Source organism: Lepidochelys kempii, chromosome 1 (assembly GCF_965140285.1).
Source record: "Lepidochelys kempii isolate rLepKem1 chromosome 1, rLepKem1.hap1, whole genome shotgun sequence".
NCBI classification, from domain to species: domain Eukaryota; kingdom Metazoa; phylum Chordata; order Testudines; family Cheloniidae; genus Lepidochelys; species Lepidochelys kempii.
The window spans coordinates 349,598,793-349,624,550 of record NC_136380.1 but is presented as its reverse complement, the minus strand read 5'-3'; the positions used below and the strand labels follow the sequence as shown (position 1 = coordinate 349,624,550).

At 50.4% G+C, this 25,758-nt stretch overlaps 1 protein-coding gene, 1 long non-coding RNA gene and 1 pseudogene across 2 annotated transcripts; 2 read left to right on the top strand and 1 right to left on the bottom strand.

Moving 5' to 3' along the window:
* The first annotated feature begins 5,384 nt into the window (after nt 1-5,384).
* LOC144930556 (interferon-induced protein with tetratricopeptide repeats 5-like) lies at nt 5,385-7,187 on the top strand (annotated as a pseudogene).
* A 4,931-nt stretch (nt 7,188-12,118) lies between these two features.
* Nucleotides 12,119-21,387, bottom strand: LOC140905515 (uncharacterized). The gene is made up of 4 exons (XR_012156876.2): nt 20,969-21,387; nt 19,340-20,368; nt 15,317-15,423; nt 12,119-15,175 (listed from the first exon to the last, which is right to left on the bottom strand). It is a non-coding gene; the product is annotated as an uncharacterized LOC140905515 (long non-coding RNA).
* On the top strand, nt 19,697-23,181 carry LOC140905510 (interferon-induced protein with tetratricopeptide repeats 5). The gene is made up of 2 exons (XM_073328969.2): nt 19,697-20,000; nt 21,078-23,181. The coding sequence occupies exons 1-2, from the start codon at nt 19,996-19,998 to the stop codon at nt 22,513-22,515; spliced, it is 1,443 nt and encodes a 480-aa protein (XP_073185070.1). The 5' UTR covers nt 19,697-19,995; the 3' UTR covers nt 22,516-23,181.
* Nucleotides 23,182-25,758: the final 2,577 nt, after the last annotated feature.

Genomic DNA, 25,758 nt, shown 5'->3' with positions numbered 1-25,758 from the left:
CCTGGCACGTTCAAAAGCCCTCCCCGGGGTCCTGTGTGCTCCAACCCCTCAGGCACAGCGACCCCATCAGGTGCAGGTGAACACGCTCACCCCAGCGCTGCCAACTGGCCAGGCGCATCCAAACACCACGGGCCCCTTTGCGCTGCGATGAAGGGATAAGCAGACAGCCAGGGCAGGCTGGGTGTGAGTGAGTGAGAGGGGGGTTGGAACTGGCAGGTTTGCCCTGTCGGGGGATGCTGGAGGGGACGGGGCGTAGATCCACGGGGAGCTTGGGGAAGGGGCAAAACACAGGAAAGCTCTTATCTGGTTGGGGGCTGCTTTGCACGCAGAGCAGGTGCCCTGCTTCCAGCCGCAATCCCTTTCTACAGCAAACCTGGGCAGTCAGCAGGTACCTGCCCCAGGGCTGTCCGGGGTTGTGGGCCCCTCCCAGAAGCTGTTTGTGGATGGATGTATCACCACTCAGAGCTGGAAAGGAGCCGCAGAGACCCAGCTACGGGGGTTCAGGCAGTTTTATGGGGACCAGCGCGGCCATTCTGTGGGCACAGTGGAGAGCTGAGATGGCGTGACGGGGTTGGTGCTACTCACCCCTCGGCAGCACCGTCTTCTGGCTCATCTGGGGAATTACCTCGGACGCCCCTTCCCGTGGTTACTCAGCCCGTCAACCCCCTTGGTCATGCCCTGGCCTCTCGCGCTGGGAGCAGCCGCGCTTCCCTCTCCCTGAGCCCCCCCGACCACCTCACGTTAACGTTCTGCCCCTGCCGGGTGTCATCGCAGGCTGCTCCAGACGGCCCCCACCGCCCCCAGGGGCTCTCCCTCATGTCTCACCCCAGCACTGACTGGGGGGGGAACCCGGCCCACCCTCTGTCCCGGATGCCAGTCCAAGGACCTCAACCCAGCAGCTGTGGGGTATTCCTCTCCCAGCCCTTCCTGCTCCTCCCCTGTGTAAACACCCCCAAGCCCAGGCTGCTCCGGCTCCAGCACCCCCCACCCCACCCCACCCCCGGGCTGCTCCGGCTCCAGCCCCTGCCCATGGTTGCTTTACACCAAAGATAACAAAATATTCAGGTTAGTCTCACTCACAAAGGACCACTCACTTACACCCAGCTCAATTTGCACCTTAGATCTCACACCAAAGACAACACTTGTAGACATTTCTCTAGTAAACTAGGATTTATTAACCAGGAAAAAGAAATAAGAGCATTATTTACAAAGTTAAAACAAGTAACCATACACACAAAAACGTGTTGCAGTCTTAGGATTCACATGGTGCCAGAGCTGATGAAATATGCCAGCTCGATGTGTCCATTAGGGCTAACCCAGGTTAGTCCTGCGGATCTCTTGCTTGTGTTTAGGAATCTTTGCCCCTGAGAATCTAAACAGGATAAAAGGACCATAATTCCTTCTGCTCCGAGATTTTTATCCCCATCTCCCTAGAGTCTGGACGAGTGCTTCTACATGCTTGATTTAGTTCTAAACGGGAGCACAGGGTCCAGCCCAAGAGGTGAATCTAGCTGAACCGCTTTGTAATAGCATCCATAAAATAATTCAATTGAACATATCTGGGGGGAGGGGACCACCAAAGAAGTCCAACACAGGAGCATTTAATTTCAGAAAGGGGAACTACACAAAAATGAGGAAGCTAGTTAAACAGAAATGAAATGTACAGTCCTAAAACCTATGCATGTAACCTATCATTTAAACCAGCTTCTGTACCAGATGACTGGAGGATAGCCAATGTGACACCAATTTCTAAAAAATCTCCAGAGGTGATCCTGGCAATTACAATCCAGTAAGCCTCACTTCACTACCAGGCAAAGTGATTGAAACTATAATGAGGAACAGAATTGTCAGACACAGATGAACACAATTTCATAGAATCATAGCACTGGAAGGGACCTCGAGAGGTCTTCTAGTTCAGTGCCCTGCACTCAAGGCAGGACTAAGTATTATCTAGACCATCACCGACAGGGGATTGTCTAACCTACTCTTTGACAGAGATTCCACAACCTCCCTGTGACGGGATGGGAGTCACCACTGTGGCGCCTCCTGCTGGCTGTGATGGGAATTAGCTCTACTCCCAGGGCCCCCTCCTCTGGTGGTGCCTTGTTGCCATCACTTTTGTTCCAGGACCCACGCCACTCCCAGAACCGTAGAGTCCTCTTCAGTGACACTGCTGTTAGGGGGCTTATTCCTTCACCCACTTACTTCCCTGGTCTTTCTCGCATGAACAGAGAGCAACAATACCCGAAGTCCAAAGGTGCAAACAATTCGATGTTTATTGGGGTGAACTTCCAGCAAGCATGATTCCAGTTTCCTTCCTTAGTATCCTCCTTCCCAGCTCTGACACCACAGAGCCTTACACCTGTGTCCCTGATCCCATTCCTACCCTTAGCCAAACATGATTCCATCTTCCTTACTCCCATTCCCTGTTCCCATCTCCCCCTTTAGCAAAACATGATTCCAATTTTCTTACCCCCATTCCCTGTTCCCATCTCACACACCCACATGCCCACCCCCACCCACACCCAGTCACTTCCTCATTGACTACAGATTATATAGTAAAACTTGAGTTCTGCTTAGCTATACCTTAACCAATCATTTTCCTGAAATTTAACTAACCAATCCTAACATATTGTAACATGATTATGTAACCAATTATATCCCACCACCTCAATTAGTTTACACCCAGCAAAATTAATTATACAGCAGACAGGAACAATCACAGAACCAGACAGAGATTATACAGACAAACAACAGCAAAGTGGGAACTATAATGACAAAACAATGCAGAAGTGAGGATTTCACATCCCAGCTATTGATAAGTGAGTTCTTGCCAGACAGGATGCTATCAAACTAAGTTTCCTTTTACATTTTCTAGGCACTTCCCTTTCTCTGGAGGTGATAGGAATACAATCCTGTCCTGATAGTGCCTAACAGCCCAATAGCACCTTATTTCAATGTGACTAGTTTGGAATGTGAGGATGTGACCGTTCGCTTCCCAGCTTATGGCTGCCTCTGCTGCTTAGCCAAAGGCCTGAGCCTAAGCACAGGGCCACAAACTGTCACAGTAAGAGAAGGCCCTTACACTGGCAGACAGTGGTTTTGATTCTTTCTTTTATACCTCTATCTCTAGCCAAGTGATAAGAATACACCTAAATTCTTAGAGTATAGGCCTTTACAGACAGGCCTGAATATCTATATCCTAACAACTGCCCTCTGGCCGTGCCACACTCTGTATTCTCCCCCCTCCAGGGGACCCACAGTCTCTGTTCAAAAAGAAAAGGAGGACTTGTGGCACCTTAGAGACTAACCAATTTATTAGAGCATAAGCTTTCGTGAGCTACAGCTCACTTCCTCAGTTCCTCAGTTCCTCACTTCCTCTGTTCAGCCACTCCTCCAGTGGCAACTTCAGTCCATTGTCCCAGGGCCACTTCCCATGTAGCTGCAGCACCCTTTCTGCCCATACCTCAGGTCCTCAGCCTGCAGGTTGTAGCAACCAGCCCAGAGCTCTCCCTAGCTCCCCCAGCCCCTGCTTGCAGCACTGCTCTATCCCAGGTGCTGGCACTCCTTCTTCCTGCTCAGAGCCTGGTCTTCTCCCCACAAACTCCATTCGGCTACTGAACTCTGCTACGCCGTGCAGCCCTTCTTATATGCGCCTGCCAGGTCATGATTGCCTGCTTCTCTCAGCCCCTTTCTAATTGGCTGCCTACAGCTCACTCTCCGTAGGGCTGCTTTTAACCCCATTTCTGCCAGTGGCAGGCAGCCACGCCATCACACTCCCTAGGCACTTTATTCCAGTGCATAACCACCCTGACAGTCAGGAAGTTTTTCCTAATGTCCAACCTAAAACACCCTTGCTGCAATTTAAGTCCATTGATTCTTACCCTATCCTCAGAGGTTAACAAGAATAATTTTTCTCCCTCCTCCTTGTAACAATCTTTATAACCGTTTTCAAGTATATAAATGACCCTTCCCAGTCTTCTCTTCTCCAGCCTAAACCCAGATTTTTCAATCTTTCCTCATAAGTCATCTTTTATAGACCTTGAATCATTTTTGTTGCTCTCCTCTGGACTTTCTCCAGTTTGTCCACATCTTTCCTGAAATGTGGTGCCCAGAGCTGGACGCAATGCTCCAGCTGAAGCTGTATCAGCGTGGAATAGAGCAGAAAAATTACTTCTTGTGTCTTGCTTACGACGCTCCTGCTAATACATCCTATTTGTTGGGGAAGAGTCAACATGGGTTTTGTCAAGGGAAATCATGCCTCACCAACCTATTACAATTCTCGGAGGAGGTCAACAAATATATGGACAAGGCTGATCCAGGGGAAGTAGTGTACTTGCACTTTCAGAAAGCCTTTGACAAGGTCCCTCAACACAGGCTCATAAGCAAAGTAAGCTGTTATGAGATAAGAAGGAAGGTCCTCTCATGGATCAATAACCGATTAAAAGACAGGAAACAAAGGGTAGGAATAAATGGTCAGTTTTTAGAATGGAGAGAGGTGAGTAGTGGTGTTCCCCAAGGGTCAGTACTGGGACCAGGACTGTTCAATATTTTCATAAATAATCTGGAAAAGGGGGTAAACAGTGATGTGGCAAAATTTGCAGATGATACAAAATTGCATCCACAGAGTCCATAAGAACGGCCACAGTGGGTCAGACCAAAGGTCAATCTAGCCCATTGTCCTGTCTTCCAACATTGGCCAATGGCAGGTGCCCCAGAGGGAATGAACAGAACAGGGAATCCTCAGGTGATCCATCCCCTGTCACCCATTTCCAGCTTCCGGCAAACAGAGGCCAGGGACACCATCCCTACCCATCCTGGCTAATAGTCATTGATGGACCTGTCCTCCATGAACGTCTCTAGTTCTTTTTTGGCCTTCACAACAAAGAGTTCCACAGGTTGACTGTGCATCGTGGGAAGAAATACTTCCATTTCTTTGTTTGAAACCTGCTGCCTATTCATTTCATTTGGTGACCGATAGTTCTTGGGTTATGAGGAATAAATAACACTTCCTTATTTACTTTCTCCACACCAGTCATCATTGCATAGACCTCACTCATATCCCCCCTTAGTCGTCTCTTTTCCAAGATGAGCAGTCCCAGTCTTATTAATCTCTCCTAACATGAAAGCCGTTCCATGCCCCTAATCATTTTTGTTGTCCTTTTCTAAACCTTTTCCAATTCCAATTTATCTGTTTCGAGATGGGGCAACCACATCTGCATGCAGGATGCACAGCAGGGGGAGGGGTGTAACAGGCCTCGATTGTCTCAATTAAATGTCCGGAGACAGAATATTTACCTTCTGCCGACCCTCAGAATCTCCCCATTACATTTCTCTCCTGCCTTCTGACTAGAGTGGGCCCCGTTCCCACTGATACTAAGGTTATGGCTACAGTGCAGTCGCAGGTGTGTCTAGCTCAGGTAGGCATCCCCGTGCGAGCTTTAATCTAACTAGTGGGACTAAAACGAGCAGTGAAGCCGCAGTGGCACAGACCCGGATGTGGGCTAGAAACACAAGTACGTACCTGGGGGGCCAGACGGGCTTGCAGGTCCTGCACCGCCAAGCGTCACTGCTGTTTTTAGCTGTGATATCTAGGTTACGCTAGTGCCGGAAGGGCAGCCCATGCTACGGTCCCACCTCTCACTCCAGGGTAGGCACACCCTGCGGCCATTTCACAGCACCCTGGCCGTGCGAAGGGGCCTTTCCATTTACACTCGCTTTACGCTGCCAGCATGCTGGGAACTAGCCTTTGTGTAAATGAGAGTCAGGCCCTTCCTGTCTCCTTGGATAAATGGCCCCCATTGAAGTCAGTGCGAGACTCTCTCTCCACACACACATATACGTATCCCAGGACATAAATGACCCCAGTGGGCAGCCAGATGATTTCCAATGTTTGAGGGGGTTTAAGCGCACCCTGAAGATTCAATTTTCTAGATGTCAGCTCCTTAAAAGTTACATTTCTATTTAGGTTAACCCCCATACCTTACATTATTGGTCCATACTGCATTTGCAACCTTAGCTCCAGATTCACCAAGTTCTTACATGGGAAATCCCTTTGTTTTGTGGGCTCTGTTTTGTGACATCATGATGTACATTTTGGCTTGGAATAACACGCATCAAATATTCCAGTTAATAGCTAGCTTCAGCCCTAAAGGTGAACTGCACAACAAAATAGTCACTTCTAAATACTCTCACTTAGCAGCTCTGGTGCTGGAGGAGCATTCAAACAGGGAAACACATTTTGAACAAATGTTTTGTACATTGTTATTTCCCCCCTGAGAAATTCTCCTGACATTACAAAGAGGGGAGCTTTCTGTGACATAACAAATACCACGGGCTGCATCTATTGCAATGAGTCATGGGGTTTTGCAGTGTTGCTTTCTAGGACACAAGAAGTACTAAGAGGATTTCACAAAGGTTAGATTCAACCCATTCATACTGGTCCCATGCATGGGAGAGTGAGGACGTCAGACACTGAAATCCAGGCTTAGTTCTTTGTTGCCGCTTAGCAATTTGCTTTTAACCAGAAAGAAACCCTGTCACTCTGTAATCACTGCCCCATGATTGTAGCATGTAGTGGAAATTCATTCAGCCCAAATGGAGTCTCATTTTTCCCTTTCAACTAGAATTTCAAGTTCTTTCAACTAGAATTTGTAGGGAAAAAAATTTCTATTCTAGAGCGAGCAATCTCTCTGAACCCCAATTATCATCTCCTTCACTATGACCTTGGTTATTGCTACAAGATACAGTTGTGGAGGGCCAAATCCAGCAGAAGAGAAGAAATATTGGCAGCAGCTATTGAGGCCTTCAAAAAGGCTGTGCAGAAAGATCCAGCCTCTGTGTTTTCAAGGCTGGCTTTAGCTGACATGTATGGAGAAAACACACCTCACTACCGAGAAGAGATTTATCTCAATCTCCTGAGTGAAATGCCCAGCCTCAGCAAGAGGTGTTAGCGGGCAGTCTGCCGTCACTGGGGAAATTTCCTCTTGTACCAGCAGAAGTCAGTGTGGGAGGCAGCTGAGATGTATAAAGCAGGTTTCGCCATTCCAGACAACTACCCGGAGAGGCAACTACTGAAAAGGAAGTTGGAAAAGGTGGCAGAAATATTCCAGCAGAACTCCCAAACCACTGAGGCTGAGACCATACGTGACTTCGTTCACGAGACTGAAAGTCGTTCTCTTGAATAAAGGAGGAAGTCCACTCATGGCAACAATAGAGCAGGAGACTGGAGATGTGGAGAACATGGGGGATCCTTTCCCTTCCCTGGGCACCCCAAGACCTCCTTCTGAAGTGAGTCACTTTCCCCACCTGTGTAACAATGACATTCGTGTTGCAAATGATTCAGACCATGGCACATGCTGCTGCTGCTGCTGCTAATTATTATTAGCTACCTGTCTTGTGGTCACACCTAGGAGCCCAGACATGGACCAGGACCCCATTGTGTCTGGCCCCAAAGAGTCTACAGTCTGCAACAAGAGACAACAGGAGGGAACCAGCAGACGGACAGGGGAGCACAGGGAGACAATACTGGTCAGCGAAATGGACAGTGGCCTCAGCCCACCAGCTATCCAGCCATTGTCAAGTGTTTTGTAAGTATCACCGCAGAGGAGAGTTTAGCTTCTGATACTGAGCAGCTGTTTCTCCTCAGAGGGGACGGTGTGACCATCCTTGTCTCTACGCAAACCTACCCTCCAGCTCTGCGGCCTTCCAACATCCACGCAGAAAATAGGTGTGGAGATTCTTCTAACAGCGTTGAGTTTTTGCATTTGCATAGATGAGTGCCTGTAATGGGAATAATTATATAGACACATCTTTGCTTTCCACATCTCACCCTGACCATGACTCACATTTACATGGCACCAGTTTCCCCAGCTTGTTGTGGATCTGATTTATTGTAAATGAAGTAAAAACATAAGTTACAGAGAAAACAGAAATAAATCAGTCTCTTCCTTTGTGTTGGAACATTGCTTCTCCTGTCTCTAGACTGCATCAGGGTGAGCAGCACACACAGGACCCCACGGGCACGTCGAGCTCACAGTAAAGCACCGTGACAGTCACTAACAGAACACGAACTGTCCCACATTGAGGTGTCATTACAGGAGGTTTTGCAACAAATTGATAAACTAAACAGTAATAAGTCACCAGGACGAGATGGCATCACCCAAGAGTTCTGAAGGAACTCAAATGTGACATTGCAGAACTACTAACTGTCGTCTGTAACCAATCATTTAAATCGGCTTCTTCACCAAATGACTGGAAGACAGCTAATGTGAGGCCATTTTTTTTAAAAGGCTCCAGAAGTGACTCTGGCAATTACAGGCCAGTAAACCTGACTTCAGTACTGTTACAAATTACACCTGGTAGGACACACACACAAATGCTACGAATTACACCTGGTAGGACACGCACACAAATGCTGCAAATTATACCTGATAGGACACGCACAGTTCGAATCTAGGCTGAGGCACATAAACAAAGTCCACAACTGCAGAGTTCCCAAAAGACACTAAGTTTATTACGCTCGAGCGTGGTGCCCCCCGCTAGCCAGGAGGGGACCCTGAGTACAGATTATACAAAGGTTATATACTTTTTAGCAAAGCATGTTGCCTTCGTGCATCGGAAACCTTAGCCAATAAACAAACCCTTGTCTTATCTACCACCTATCCCTGCTTGGTGCATTCCTCGTGCTATACCAGTATGTTAATTACACAGCATGGTCCTAAAGCCATGCATCAGTAACCTTTTTTATCAGGATGGGAGGCCTCACATCAAGTCCAAGAGACAGAGAGTTAGAGACTGACAAAAACCAGATACTGGGAGTCAAGGCAGGCTGGAGACAAGGAGGAGGATTTTCACAGGGATTCAGTATCTAACGATCACTCCTCCTGGTGTATGATGTGCTGGCATTTAAACAATGGTGGGCCCCAAACCAAAATGGAGTCACATGTGCTAACTTTTCCTTAACAGTACCAGGAAAACTGGTTGAAACTAACTATAGGAAAGAACAGAATTATCAGCCACATTGATGAACAGGATTTGCTGGGAAAGTGTCAACATGTATTTAGATTTTCAGAAAGCCTTTGGCAAGGTCCCTCACCAAAGGCTCTTAAGCAAAGTAAGCGGTCATGGGATAAGAAGGAAGGTCTTCTCGCAAAGAGATCTCACAAAACTGGGTGAGTGGGCAACAAAATGGCAGATGAAATTCAATGTTGATAAATGAAAAGTAATGCACATTGGAAAACATAATCCCAACTATACATAGAAAATGATGGGGTCTAAATTAGCTGTTACCACTCAAGAAAGATCTTGGAGTCATTGTGGAGAGTTCTCTGAAAACATCCACACAATGTGCAGCGACAGTCAAAAAACCAAACAGAATGTTGGGAATCATTAGGAGAAGGATAGATAAGAAGACACAAAATATCTTATTGCCTCTCTTTAAATCCATGGTACGCCCACCTCTTGAATACTGCATGCAGATGTGGTTCCCCCATCTCAAAAAAGATATATTGGAATTGGAAAAGTTTCAGAAAAGGGCAACAAAAATGACTAGGGGTATGGAACGGTTTCCATATGGGGAGGGATTAATAAGACTGGGATTTTTCAGCTTGGGGGTCACCAAATGAAATGAATAGGCAGCAGGTTTAAAACAAACAAAAGGAAATATTTCTTCACCCAACACACAGTCAACCTGTGGAACTCTTTGTTGTGAAGGCCAAGACTATAACAGGGTTCAATAAAGAACTAGATCAGTTCCTGGAGGATAGGACCATCAATGGCTATTAGCCAGGATGGGCAGGGATGGTGTCCCTAGCCCCTGTTTGCCAGAAACTGGGAATGGGCGACAGGGGATGGATCACTTGATGATTCCCTGTTCTGCTCATTCCCTCTCAAGCACCTGGCAGTGGCCGCTGTGCGAAGACAGGAGACTGGGCTAGATGGACCATTGGTCTGACTCAGTATGGCCGTTCTTATGTACTTAAGAGCCAAGGCTGAAGTTTCACAAGTGCCAGAGCGGTGTCAGTGAGAAGTAAATGAGAATCAGGCCTTGTGACACTTTACTACGTTTTCCGTCTGTTGCTAAGGGCTTGTCTACACACAAACACGGAGCTGCTTTCGCTCCATTGGTACAGCCCTCCAGGGTGGCTGCCACTGTTAGGCCACTTGTCCCCGCCATGGTTGAGGTCACCTGTGCTAGACGCTTAGCAGGCTGCTGGGATTGGCTCCCAGAACTGGATGGGTGTATTTCTGATATCCCTCGGCAGAGGTGCCGACTTCCTGAGTTCCCCAGGGGGCGGGCTCAACCCCTTCCCCGCCCCAGGCCCCACGCCCACTCCAGCCCTTCCCCAAGACCCCACTCCTACCCCACCTCTTCCTGCCTCCGCTCCTCCCCCTCGCCCCAGCACCTCCTGCATGAGGTTACTATTAGATCAGCGTCTCCAGGTCCTGTCCCCCTGAGCTGGTCTCTTCCCACCCACTGCCCCACGGCCCTTTGCCCTACTCAGGCAGTGGGAGAGAGTCGGGGCTTCTCTATTGGGTTTAGGTGTTTCTATGGTGCCTTATCATCGAGATCTCTTCTTTCAGGGACCCAAAGGCTTTTCTCCCCTGTCTCTGCAGTACAGACGCTGGAGGTGGACAGATCGCTCCCTGTATCACTACAAAGCTTGGAACACCGGGGAACCAAACAATGATCATGGTGTCGAGTACTGTACTGAGCTGCTGAATTACAGGGGTAAGCAGATGGTTCAAACACACATGCACCAACAAAGCAGCCAAGACAGGACCCTAGCCACACCCTCCAGCTCTCTCTGTGGAGATGGCCCCCTGTCCTGTCAGCCTGCCTGTCTCCCTCAGCTCACACTGCCACTCCCTCTCCTCTCAACTCACCTGGTAACTCCTCCCCCACGCATCCCAGTTTGAGGTTCAGCTCCAGTCAAAGGCAGGCCATACAGTACATTTGGCCCCAGACAATCAGTTAAACGGAAAGACCCAAGCAGAGCTATTGTCCACTAGATGATGTGCAGGCAGGGTATGGGTTCTTCAGTTGGTGCCTTTGGCACCCTGATTCTGGAGGCAGCCGGGGGGCTATTTTGGCCCCGGGGCAATTTAGAGCAGCCTCAGGACTGCTTTGACAGCGGCAGTAACAACCTGGACGGCCAGAGCACAGGAGCTTCCGCCACATCCCAGCCTGTCCCCTATGCTGGGGAGGCCAGGGTTGGGCAAAGGCAGATGTCTCTCTTCTGGGTTCCCCTATGCAAGAGGAATCCCCAGCTGGCCATTTAAGCCAGCTTTCTGCTGTCCATGTTGCTGGAGTGGCGTGGGGGGTGGAGCGGGGCTGTAGGTCTCATCCCATTCACTGACAATAGGACAGAGAGCTGGGTGAACAGGGAAAGCTCACTCGCTAATTCATGAATTAGCCCCATTCTTCATGGGGCTCTGCTAGTCACACAGATTCGCCCAGCCTCAGATGCTCACGAGTCTGAGTGTTCTATTCCCAGCCCTGCCACTGATCTCCTGGGTGACCTTGGGCAAGTCACTTCCCCACTGTGGGCCTCACTTTCCCCTCCCACCTCTTGTCTCCTTAGACTGTGCACTCTCCGGAGCAGGGATTGTCTGTTAGTATGTGCATGCATAGCACCTAGCACCAAGAGGCCCCGTCGTGCTCTCATCAGACATATTCCAACACAATAGAAGAGGGTTGTGACGGGTTGAATCACAGAAAACCCCTTGGGGCTGCCAACTGATGTGCCAAGACTACTTCTGCCCCTGTTTTCCCTGGCAGCTTGGGACTTCAGTGCCCTGCCTGGTTTGAGCCAGACATGCTTACCTGCTGCAAACACAGGCCCAGGTCTGAACCATGTCCCCCAACAGCTGCAGGCTTAACTGAAAACAGCTTAAGAAGTGTTCCTGTCTCTAACACTCAGATGCCCAGCTCCCAATGGGGTCCAAACCCCAAATAAATCTGTTTTACCTTGTATAAAGCTTATACAGGATAAACTCATAGATTCTTCGCCCTCTATAACACTGTTAGAGAGATATGCACAGCTGTTTCTCCCCCTCACCCCCCCCCAACCAAGTATTAATACATAATCTGGGTTAATTAATCAGTAAAAAGTGATTTCATTAAATACAAAAAGTAGGGTTTAAGTGGTTCCAAGTAGTAACAGACAGAACAAAGTGAATTACCAAGCAAAATAAAATAAAGCACACAAGTCTAAACCTAATACAGTAAGAAAGTGATTACAGAGGAAACCTCACGCTCAGAGATGTTTCAGTAAGCTTCTTTTGCAGACTAGGCTCCTTCTAGTCTGGGTCCAGCAATCACTCACACCCCTATGGTTACGGTCCTTTGTTCCAGTTTCTTTCAGGTATCCCTTGGGGTGGAGAGGCTATCTCTTGAGCCAGCTGACGACAAAATGGAGAGGTCTCCTAGGGGTTTAAATAGACTCTTGTGGGCGGACACCCCTCCCTCTCTCTATGTAGAATACAGCTACAAACAGGAGTTTTAGGTCACATGGGCAAGTCACATGTCCATGCATGACTCAGAACTTACAGGTAGCAGCTATTGTTCACATGCTACCTTGAACGTCCTCAGGTAGACTTCTTATGTGGATTGGAGTCTTCCAAGATCCATTGTCTGTTAAGTGTTTCTTGATTGGGCACTTAACTTGCAAATTCCTTTCTAACGAAGCTGACCAAATGCCTTACTAAAGCTACTTAAAATCAAACAAGTACACAGCCAATATTCATAACTTTGAGTACAAAAATGATACATGCATACAGATATATTCAGTAGACCATAACCTTTGCAGAGATATGTTACCTAAAATATATTCCAGTTATGTCCTATTTACTTTCATAAGCAGATTTCCATAAAGCATTATGGGGTGCAATGTCACAAGGGTCTTCCACTATCACTCTTACACAGCATCTCTCATGGAATGATGGAGCCTGTCCCTGTCTGAGACACATGGGCCTTCATCTCCAGCCTCCTCATCCTTGCAGCCTCATGCACAGGAGCTGGGGTCTTCTCTCAGCAGTGTGCAATGAGGAGAGACATCACTATAAGGGCAGGAATGGCCCCACTCGCCCTTCCATTGCCCCAGTGATTGGTTTTGCCTTCTACATTTTAAGAACTGGAATGATAAAGACTGTCATACGAAAAATGGCTACGTTTGCAAGTATCGACCCTAACGAGGAGAGTCGCTCGCCTGCGCCTGAAGGGGGAGCTCAGCGCCTCGGATGCAAAAGAACTGGGCTCCTTGGGCATGATCAGACAAGGTCCCAGACTTTCCGATGCCTTTGCTGCATCAAGGGACAGTCCTCTCCCTCCCTGAGAGACCAGATCTCACTTCCCCAGCTGCAAACTCTCTTCTCCGAAGTGTGTCTGTTCTAGTTACACTCCTGCCCCTTCCCCTCAGTGGCTGCAGCCCACAACAAGAATAAACTCTCCTGAGCATGCAGTTCTGTGTGTGTCTCCTCTGTCCCAATCCTGGCCCTGCATAGAGGCATCCATCCAGCCCCCTCTGACTGTGTTCTGAACTGCCCAGATCTCAGTGGAGGAGAGGAAGGGGACCCTCAGAGGGAGGCAGGATGGGCCTGGCCTTTTGGATAAGGGACAGGACTTGGTCTCCCTCTAGATATCTGCAATAACCAGAGTTTCTTCTCTCTTCTGGCCCACCCATCTCCTCCTGATCTCATCTCCACTCAGACACACAAAGCAGGGACGTTTCTAGCGGTTGTGTAAACATCAGGCCCCACCAGAGCTGGAAGCATTTGCCACAGTACTAAGCAGGCTGAGGTCCCTGAATACCACCCCTTGGACCTTTTTCCAACTGGTCAGTGTTGGACAGTGACTGGGTTATGTTACTATTCCTGGGGGAATTCTGCACCACTGTGTGTGCAGAAAACATGCCCCTGCCCCCCACACTAAGCCCTTCCACACTTGGATCCTGCTGGGCTGAGCCTGCCTGCCCACACCTGGTGTGCCCGGTGCAGAGGGGCAGGGCCCTGGGAGTTTCGGGGGAGGTCCAGCCCTTGCGCTGTATCAGGGTCCAGAGCAACCTCACTGCCGAGTCCTGTCCTGGGGGGTCGGGGGGTGCTGCAGCGTGATCTCCCACTTCCGTGCAGCCAGTGGCCTGTGCTCCCCACTGCCACACTGGAGCATCCACATTTACTTATTAACAAATAAAATTTGCAGAATTTTAAAATACTGTGCACAGAATTTTTATTTTTTTGGTGCAGAATTCCCTCAGGAGTAGTTAACACCTTTGGCCCATCTAAATTAATACAACAGGCCCTGACCTGAGTGGCACCTCTAGGCGTGGCCTACCACAATGTAACTTCAGCCTTCTGCATGGTGGAGTCAGCAGCACCCACACAGGTTCAATATCTAGGGGTTCCTCCTAACACTGCCACAAAGAACTGGCTCGAGCCCCCCCACCGCAGTAATCTGGGAAAACTTAACACCGCCCCGGGCGCCTCCAAGAGACAATACGTCCCCACTCACAGGCACTGACTCTGTGTTTTACAAAAGAGAACTGCTATTGAAAGGGAAAGGGAACCCAGCATTAGTTTGGGAAAACATCACAACCACATTCAAACACATGTGATCATAAGCCAAGCCAACCCCACAGCACACTTTTGTTAGGTGGGTTCATTTTCGTATGTTTTGTGACTACAGGAATCCATGTTGGTTTCAAAATGGAATTTTATGCCCACGTGAGCTATAGGTCCATTTTCCCGCTCTTTTATTTCTCCTGGAGTTGTAAACAACTTCCAGTCAGAATTGGTTTTCCTAAGGGGTTTCCCAGAAGGGGCTTCCCGCCTTTTCTAAGGGGTTTCCCGGGCAAGTGTATAAAAAGCTGCCCCGAACATGGCCTCAGGGCTGTCCAACTGAGTGGCAGCTAGGGACGGTCATGGGTCGTGGGTCTTACCTGCAGACATCTATCCATCCTAGGGATTTTCCTCCAACAGCTTCCTCACCTCTAAAGAGAAGAGAGGACAAGAAACAGCACTTACCTTTCTCATCGTCCATCGCTGTGCTCCTGAGCGTACCATTTGTTCTGTTTTCCTGTGGCCCCGAAGGAACATCAAGGGACTCCTTGGAGCTCCTCTCCAAAGCCTTGCCGTTAGCCAGAGGATTGAGGTCCCAAGCACCTGCTGTCGCTTTGATCTGTGAAGATGGTTTTTATATCTGTATTGTAGGGTTGAGTTTGGGGGTAATCACTGTATTGTGCAATTTTGCTCTTTATTCCCCTTCTTATTTCTCCCACTCTTTGTTATAAACCCTTCAATACACTTTATTTGATTTTACCTTTACTGATTGACTCCTCATTATTTAGGGTGGGAGGGGTCCTCTTTGCAGGAGAAGGGATCCTTCCAGATGACAGACGCTGGACAGGGAGGCCGAACCTAGGGAGACTGAAAGCATAAGGATCTCTTTTCTTATCACACACACACACTCCTCCTTTGCCTTTCAGTCCTTTTCCCCTTTAACACAGGGCAGTGTCTTTTGCCTCAGTTTCCCAGCTGCTGGTGGGAAAGTCCGAGGAATGAATGTCCCATTAGCACATCGCTCCCCTCTCCCTCCACTGCACCCCACTCACAGTTGGCTGTCCTTGGTCAGCAAAGACCCAGAGCTCAGAGGGGCCTTCATGTGGGTTCGCCTCCCACCCCCACCCAGGACGTGCATCGAGCACAACGGACCCTGCTGCCACCCTTCCCTCTGCCACCATCGGTCACCCCGGCGCTGCTGCTGCTTCTCTGCCGCCACCCGCTGCTCTCTGCGATGCCACGTTCTCAGGTCCCACCACTGAACCCAGCGCTCGGTGGGTAGCGGGAAACCTCACTGCTCAGGCGCTCTCTTTCCCTGCACCACTGTCCTTCACCAGGTCGATGGCTCGGCAGCTAGAGCTCATCATCAGCGATTTCAGCCCTAGTGACCCCTTAACAGAACAGCTCTCAATTGCGTCAAGTAGCTCTGTCTTTACACCAGGCCTTCTCACAACAAAATTTGTGGTGGCCACCATGCATCCACCAACTCTTGCTGGTGGCTGCTCTGACAATTCTTCCCAAAAGACTTAATTAACTTTAGGAAAAACAAACAAATATGCACATGGACACGTCCATGCCATTGTAATTTATCTAAATGTAGGGTTTGTATTTTGCAGACTCAATAATAAAAATAATGTACAGGTGTCTCTATTGTTTACTAGACCCAAATGCAATAGAAACACAAATAAGGTGCTTTGAACGTTCTTATCTTTTTTGTTGTTTCTTTGGCTTTTTTGGTAAAAGGTGGATGTCTGTATGACAGTTTGACCCGGACGTTGCTCCTAGTCTTGTGCTCTGGGCAGGAGCGACTCACCGTGCCAGGGAGCTGCCAAACCCTGTAGTTACAGCAACTGTAGGAAGTTTATGTCCAACCTAAACCTCCCTGGCTGCAATTTAAGCCCATTGCTTCTTGTCCTGTCCTCAGAGGTTAAGAAAAACAATTTTTCTCCCTCCTCCTTGTAACAACCTTTTACGTACTCATGTAAATACAGAAGTCTTTTTCCCCCATCCCATCACTAGATGTTAGAGGAGAGCTCAGTCACTCCCTGCTCACATAGCCACTGGGAGCTGACAACAGGAAGGGGTTCGGAGGGTTAACAGCCCATGGGGAACACGGCTCCCTCCCACCAGCTGGACACCCCAGTTTCTCAACCCTGCACAGAAACCAGGCATGAGGGGCAGACGCAGCCCGGCTTCTATGCCACCCAACCCCTGCAACCCTCTGCAGGGCCCCACAGAGCCAGGATCAGCCCCAGCACAGCAGTTGGGGGGGGGTGTGCGGGGGGGAATGTGTTCACAGGGGCATGCATGTGAGTCGTGCAAGTGTTCGCAGGAGGGGGGTGTGGGGAGGGGGATGTTCAGAGGGGAAGGTGGGTGACATCTCTCCTGCTGCCCCCCCTCCCCGTCCTGGGCACCTGCCAGCTCTTTGTACAGAGATCAGGAAGCTGAAACGCAGAGAAATGAAACCTAAAGGGAGCCTGAGGAATCAGAAAGAGCTGGGCCGGAAACGCAGCAGGCTATGGTGAGGCCCCACCCCCTGCCAGCCTGCCTCACTCTGGGGAGAATGCATTCGGCTGGCAAGGCCTCGGGCTGCTCTGAGAGCCTCGGATGACCGGGGCTGGGGAGCCCACGGGACATGATGGGATTTGTCCCTTTAAGGAGCATTTATGCATCTCCAGCAAGGAGCTCTCAGCTGGGAGCTGGTCAGGGCCCGTTAACCCTCGCAAGCCCAGGCCTCAGGCACCGACACCCCCCAACAAAAAGCAACCGCGGCTTTGCATCCCCTTTAAATAAATTGCTCTAGATGTGGCCCTAGGGTGCTGGCTGTTCCCCCCTCACCCCTCAATGATGGGACAGTCCCCCCTACCGATCGAGGGCAGAGAACCAGGCAAACGATTCCCTGAGTGTGTTGAAATCGGCTTTTTAAGTGTATTGTCTTTATGCTGCTGCTCCCCCTGCTTCCTTCTCCTAGGATCACAAACTCTTTATCGCTGTGTAGTCACTTTCACCCAAGTTGCCTTCCACCTTCAGATTCACAGCCAGCTCCTCCCTATTAGTGAGAAGGAAATGGCAACTAGCCACCGGCCTTCCCCCCTTTACATCCTCCACCTTCTGAAACAAAACAAAATGTATATTTAAAAAACCCTCTGGAAAGACGCTTCTCCCTCTGGGAGAGGAGAAACCAAACATGTGACAGGTGTGAGTCACAGTAATTAATGCACAGCTGGAAAGCGCTCAGACACTGCAATGAGGAGCAGAGCGTAAGAACCGATGTAGGACGGAACAGAAGAGACCCCCACACTGTCCCCACAGCGCAGTGAACCAGGCAGGGGCCCCACGGAGATAGAACGCGATCGTCTCATTGAGGAGCGCACCAGCATGCGGCAGTACAAAGGGAAGAGATGAGGCTGCACAGGGAACCTGGGTAACGATGCAGCCTCTGGCGGGACACAACGGAGAGTATCAGTTCAGGACAAATTGCTTGGAGCAGGGCAGTTACAGCCCAAGGTTGGGTTTCCTTTACTATTAAGGCACACCGAACCAGCCAAACAGATCACATGGTCTCACCCCACTGGCTAACTGTAAGTCACACAAGCAATTCCCTTCGACACTCCGGTTCCCCAGTATCACCACCAGGGCCACTCGTTATGGGGACGACTGGTTATGAAAACCAATACCCCAGTAAAAGAAAAACGGTTCTCCCAAACCTAAAGGACCAAGCCCCAGACCCAGGTCAATATACAAGTCAGATCTTACCCACAAATCACACTGTTGCCAATCCTTTAGAATCTAAAAGTTTACTCATTGAAAGAAAGAAATATAGATGAGAGCTAAAATTGCTTAAATGGAATCAATGACATACAGTGATGGCAAAGTTCTTGGTTCAGGCAAGTCGTAGTGATGGAATAAACGGCAGGTTCAAATCAAGTCTCTGGAGAACATCCCCAGCTGGGATGGGTCATTCAGTCCTTTGTTCAGAGCATCAGTGTAGCAAAGTCTCTCCAAAGGTAAGAAACAGGATTGAAGATAAAATGGAGGTATTTCCAGGGCCTTTTATATCCTCTGCCATGTGGAAGGACACCCCTTTGTTCTTACTGTGGAAAATCACAGCAGCAAGATGGTGTCTGGAGTCACTTGGGCAAGTCACATGTCCCTGCATGACTCAATTCTTTTACAGGGAGAGCAGCCATTGCTCACATGCTACCTTGAACATTCCCAGGAAGACTTCTCATGTGAATTGGAGTCTCCCAAGGTCCACTGTCAGTTAAGTGTTTCTTGACTGGGCACTTATTGAGAATAGTCCCTTCTCAAGAAGCTGACCAAATGCTTCCCTGAGGCTACTTAGAATCAAGCACATTGAGATACAAGTACATAGCCAATGTTCATCACTTCAATCACAACAACGATAGACCCATACAGACAGCATAATCCTACCCAGCCAGCCCTAACCTCTCCATAGACACCTCACACCACAACCTCTGTACAATATTTGCTGCAACTATATAACAGTGGTTGCAACAATGATCTGTACGGTCACAGGTCATGTCAATAACGTCACAACCTGACTATTATTTCCTCACTTTAGAGGGTTTCATTTGTATGTGGGGGAGGCATTTTCAAAAGTGCCCAAGTGACTGAGGAGCAGGGATCACGCTGGCAGCCAATGGGGCCTGGGTGACTAAACCGGGCGGGGGGCCTTTGGAAAGTCGCACCCTGCGCGGATAAAGCTGGGGGAGGTTCAGGGAGAGGCGGAGACCTGGGGGAGCAGGTACAAAGCTCTCACCTTTGGCTAATTGCCCTGCCTCCGTCATCGCCCTCTGCTCCTCGCTGCTCCGTGCCCCAGGCAGGGCCCTGGAAGTGCGTGAGGGCGATACGAACACCCCCCGGTGGTGGGGAAGGGCTGGCCGGGGCCGGGACGCGGGCAACCGGTTCGGGGCAGGGGGCTGTGGAGCTGGTTGGGGGCTAGCAGGGAGCGCCCGCGGCGCGGTGATGGTGAGTGACCCCGTCCGTGCCCTGGAAAGCCCAGGCCAGGATTGTACGTGTGCAAGCGCGTGTGTGCACACCCCCCCCCACACACACACACAAACACACACACCCATAACTAGTCCCATGTCACCCAGGGAGCTGCAGGTGGCGACTCAGGCTGAGGGGACGCTGAAGCTGACAAGTGGAAGGGAAAGTTAAGTTTCAGTTTCCTTTTCTGCTGCTCACTCCCGCTTTCCGGGGAAATGCAGCTCCCCAGCCAAACCAGTGAGATCCCCAGCTAGCAACCCGCCCTGCATAAGAAGGGCAGCATCGTCCGGGCGGCCACAGTCCAGCCTGCCCGGGCAGAACTCGGGTCTCTCCCAGAACCGGGCACGTCCACACCTTGGGAAGAAACCCGGGGCAGTGAAAGGAGCCGTCACCTCCCCTGGCCGGGCTGGGACTCAGCGGATCGCAATGAGGTAGGAGCATTGGGGTCGCTGGGCGGGGGGGACATTTCCAGCCAGGGCTAAAGTCAGGCAGCTTTCCACCCCCCTCTGCGCATTTCTGGGGCTGTAAATCTCCGGCTTTGAAAGCTCTGGGGCGGGGTCACTCTGGGGTAATTCTGCGTCCTGTTGACTCTCCAGGCTGGTGCCTCTCAGGGCTAGTGCAGGTCACTGTTGGCACCTCGCCCTGCGAGCTCCCCTCGCTCCACCTTCACGGAGAGCTCCCCCTCTGGCCAGCTGTCACTCCGGCTTCGCTCCGCATCAACGGAGGAGTCGGTAAGAGAGTGCCCCCCCAGCCCTGTCCCCCCCTCTCCGTTGTGTTTCAGAGTAGCAGCCGTCTTAGTCTGTATTCACAAAAAGAAAAGGAGGATTTGTGGCACCTTAGAGATGAACCAATTTATTTGAGCATAAGCTTTCCTGAGCTACAGCTCAGGAAACCTGGCTGCTGGGGGGGAGAGATTAATTCTGATCCCTGGGGAGCTGGAGCCAAGGGGCAGCCGGGGGGGTGGGATGGGACCAGCCCAGGAACTGCAGAGAGAAAAGGCAGCAGCAGCAGGAGCCCGGAGCTACAGCGCCGGGGAGGCTGCAGGGAGGGGAACCAGCTGCTTGCAAGGGGGGGCGGGGGGCTCTTGTGAACGCTCAGCCTGGAGCTGAGACCACGTCACCCCACTGCCCCCCCAGCACCACCCTGAGCGCAGGGACAGCTGGAGGGAGTGCGGGGGGGGGCGGCTATGTGTCTAGCAAGGCAGAGGGGGAAGTCCTGTGAGTCTAACAAGGCGGGGGGGGGGGGATTGTTCTATTGTTCAGTGTGGTGCTTGTTCCAGGGTGACCATATTTCAGGTTCCCAAAAAGAGGACACTGCCGAGTGGGGAGGGGGAGGGAATGTGGGGGTGGGAGTACAATTGGTGGGTGCTGAAGGGGATACCTGCAGCAGGGGTACTCACTGGAGGTGGGGGGCAGTGTCGCTCCCTGTCATGGTGGTGGGGATGATTGTAGCATGTAGTGGAAATTCATTCAGCCCAGATGGAGTCTCATTTTCCCCTCTCTTTGCAGCACCCTGCGTCTGAAGGAGAAGCTGCAGGCCCTCCAGTGCCACTTCACCTGGAACTTTGAAATCAGAGACAAGGTAGATGCAGTTCACCTCCTCCAAACTCTGGCTCTCAGGATTGCCCACACTCACTACCAGAACCAGCCCACGCTCCTTGCCATGCAGGCTTATCTCTGCCACCTGCAAGGGCAATATGAAGACGCTCTGCAAAGCCTTAGAGAAGCCGAAGAGATTCTGCAAAGAGATCATCCAGATAACTTCCCCCGGCAGGTCCTGGTCATTTATGCAAACTACGCCTGGATCTATTATCACTTGGCCCACTATGATTTGGTTGAGTTTTATCTGGACAAGGTTAGAAAGATCTGCAGCTCCCTGAAGAGCCGCTCTCCACATGCAGCTCAGATCCCTGAGATACATGCACAGAAAGGCTGGTCTCTCCTGGCAGCAGGCTTCCGCAATGGCATTGAAGCCACAAAGTGTTTCCAAATGGCATTAAGAGAAGATGAAGCAAATGGGGAATTTCTTGCTGGGTTGGCAATTGCGGTCTTTGCATCATGGACTCACTCACACAAGCCTGTACATCGGGAAGCAGCCAAAAAGAAGTTGGTTGCCATTCTCCATGAACAGCAGCAAAACTATGAAGCTAAGGTGTATTTAGCCAAGATCCTTAAGAAGTGTGATAGACAGCAAGCCGAAGCCCTCTTAGAAGATGTTGTTCAGAATAGCCTGGACCCTGAGGTCCTGAGACATGCAGCCAAGTTCTTTCAACCAGAAATCATAGAAAAAGCAATCTCTGTTCTAGAGCAAGCAATCTCTCTGAAGCCCAATTATCATCTCCTTCACTATGACCTTGGCGTCTGCTACAAGAAACAACTGGAGGAGGCCAAGTCAGGCAGAAGAGAAGAAATATTGGCAGCAGCTATTGAGGCCTTCAAAAAGGCTGTGCAGAAAGATCCAGCCTCTGTGTTTTCAAGGCTGGCTTTAGCTGAAATGTATGGAGAAAACACACCTCACTACCAAGAAGAGATTTATCTCAATCTCCTGAGTGAAATGCCCAGCCTCAGCAAGAAGTGTCAGCAGGCAGTCTACCTTCACTGGGGGGATTTCCTCTTCTATAAGCAGAAGTCAGTGTGGGAGGCAGCTAAGATGTACAAAGCAGGTTTCACCATTCCAGACAACAACCTGGAGAGGCAACAACTGAAAAGCAGGTTGGAAGAGGTGTCAGGAGAATTCCAGCAGAGCTCCCAGACCACAGAGGCTGAGGCCATACATTACTTCATTCAAGAGAATGAAAGTCCGTGGTACATGGGGAGATCCACTGGTGGCAACAACAGAGCAGGAGACTGGAGAAGGAGAGAAAATGTGGGATCCTTTCCTTTCCCTTCCGTGGACACACCATGTCACTTTCTTACCGTGGACACACCAGGTCACTTTCTTAAGTGAGTCACTTTCCCCACCTGTGTAACAGTGATATTCATGTTGCAAATGATTCTGGGTTCCCTGAATTGTTCAGACCACAGCACATCCTGCTGCTGTTTCTTATCATTATTATTAGCTACCTTTCTTCTGATAGCACCTAGAAGCCCAGACATGGACCAGGACCCCGTTGCATCTGGCCCCAAAGAGTCTACCATCTGCAACAAGAGACAACAGGAGGGAACCAGCAGACAGACAGGGGAACACAAAGGGACAATACTGGTCAGCAAAATGACAGTGGTCTCAGCCCACCAGCTCCCCAGCCGTTGTCAAGTGTTTTGTAAGTATCACCGCAGAGGACAGTTTAGCTTCTGATACTGAGCAGCTGTTTCTACTCAGAGGGGACAGTGCGACCATCCTTGTCTCTAAGCAAACCTACCTTCCAGCTCTGCTGCCTTCTAACGTCCACGCAGCAAATAAGTGTGGAGTTTCTTCTAACAGCGTTGAGTTTTTGTATTTGCATGGCTCAGTGCCGGTAGTGTGCCCATATCATGAGTCCCATCTTTGCTTTCAGCACCTCTCACTGACAATGACTCACATTGACATGGCACCTTCATCCCCGGCTTGTCACTGATCTGCTATGGTTTTATTTCATTTACAATAAAAGTAACTGAGAAAACAGAAATCAGTCAATTACACCATCTTGGAACATTCCTTTCCGTGCCCTTAGATTGCATCGGGGTGAGCAGCACACACAGGACCCCACGGGCGCGTCGAACTCACAGTAAACCACCGTGACAGTCACTAATAGAGCAGGAGCCAAGGCTGGAGTTTCAGAAGCTCACTTGGTGGAAATGAGTGTCCAGATTTACCAAAGAGCTCAGCACACAGCAGCTCCCATTGTTCTCAGCTGGGGTCCAAGACCCCTGCAGTATTCTCAGGGGGGCGGGGGGCGGTGGAATCCTCTATTGTTCTCATTGGGGTGGGGTGAGGTGAGGAAGATTCTCCATGGTTTTCAGTAGACACTGCTAGCCCTTTTGAAAAGCAGCCATAGACACTTAGACAGCTAAGGGGGTACCTTTGAGGTCTGCTGGGCACTCAAGGGATTACCTTAAAGGACCCTAAACTCCCAGGTGGGTGAGATGGACAAAGGGGTGGGACAGGAGTAAAGGCTCCTTACCTGGCACGTTCAAAAGCCCTCCCCGGGGTCCTGTGTGCTCCAACCCCTCAGGCACAGCGACCCCATCAGGTGCAGGTGAACACGCTCACCCCAGCGCTGCCAACTGGCCAGGCGCATCCAAACACCACGGGCCCCTTTGCGCTGCGATGAAGGAATAAGCAGACAGCCAGGGCAGGCTGGGTGTGAGTGAGTGAGAGGGGGGTTGGAACTGGCAGGTTTGCCCTGTCGGGGGATGCTGGAGGGGACGGGGCGTAGATCCACGGGGAGCTTGGGGAAGGGGCAAAACACAGGAAAGCTCTTATCTGGTTGGGGGCTGCTTTGCACGCAGAGCAGGTGCCCTGCTTCCAGCCGCAATCCCTTTCTACAGCAAACCTGGGCAGTCAGCAGGTACCTGCCCCAGGGCTGTCCGGGGTTGTGGGCCCCTCCCAGAAGCTGTTTGTGGATGGATGTATCACCACTCAGAGCTGGAAAGGAGCCGCAGAGACCCAGCTACGGGGGTTCAGGCAGTTTTATGGGGACCAGCGCGGCCATTCTGTGGGCACAGTGGAGAGCTGAGATGGCGTGACGGGGTTGGTGCTACTCACCCCTCGGCAGCACCGTCTTCTGGCTCATCTGGGGAATTACCTCGGACGCCCCTTCCCGTGGTTACTCAGCCCGTCAACCCCCTTGGTCATGCCCTGGCTTCTCGCGCTGGGAGCAGCCGCGCTTCCCTCTCCCTGAGCCCCCCCGACCACCTCACGTTAACGTTCTGCCCCTGCCGGGTGTCATCGCAGGCTGCTCCAGACGGCCCCCACCGCCCCCAGGGGCTCTCCCTCATGTCTCACCCCAGCACTGACTGGGGGGGGAACCCGGCCCACCCTCTGTCCCGGATGCCAGTCCAAGGACCTCAACCCAGCAGCTGTGGGGTATTCCTCTCCCAGCCCTTCCTGCTCCTCCCCTGTGTAAACACCCCCAAGCCCAGGCTGCTCCGGCTCCAGCACCCCCCACCCCACCCCACCCCCGGGCTGCTCCGGCTCCAGCCCCTGCCCATGGTTGCTTTACACCAAAGATAACAAAATATTCAGGTTAGTCTCACTCACAAAGGACCACTCACTTACACCCAGCTCAATTTGCACCTTAGATCTCACACCAAAGACAACACTTGTAGACATTTCTCTAGTAAACTAGGATTTATTAACCAGGAAAAAGAAATAAGAGCATTATTTACAAAGTTAAAACAAGTAACCATACACACAAAAACGTGTTGCAGTCTTAGGATTCACATGGTGCCAGAGCTGATGAAATATGCCAGCTCGATGTGTCCATTAGGGCTAACCCAGGTTAGTCCTGCGGATCTCTTGCTTGTGTTTAGGAATCTTTGCCCCTGAGAATCTAAACAGGATAAAAGGACCATAATTCCTTCTGCTCCGAGATTTTTATCCCCATCTCCCTAGAGTCTGGACGAGTGCTTCTACATGCTTGATTTAGTTCTAAACGGGAGCACAGGGTCCAGCCCAAGAGGTGAATCTAGCTGAACCGCTTTGTAATAGCATCCATAAAATAATTCAATTGAACATATCTGGGGGGAGGGGACCACCAAAGAAGTCCAACACAGGAGCATTTAATTTCAGAAAGGGGAACTACACAAAAATGAGGAAGCTAGTTAAACAGAAATGAAATGTACAGTCCTAAAACCTATGCATGTAACCTATCATTTAAACCAGCTTCTGTACCAGATGACTGGAGGATAGCCAATGTGACACCAATTTCTAAAAAATCTCCAGAGGTGATCCTGGCAATTACAATCCAGTAAGCCTCACTTCACTACCAGGCAAAGTGATTGAAACTATAATGAGGAACAGAATTGTCAGACACAGATGAACACAATTTCATAGAATCATAGCACTGGAAGGGACCTCGAGAGGTCTTCTAGTTCAGTGCCCTGCACTCAAGGCAGGACTAAGTATTATCTAGACCATCACCGACAGGGGATTGTCTAACCTACTCTTTGACAGAGATTCCACAACCTCCCTGTGACGGGATGGGAGTCACCACTGTGGCGCCTCCTGCTGGCTGTGATGGGAATTAGCTCTACTCCCAGGGCCCCCTCC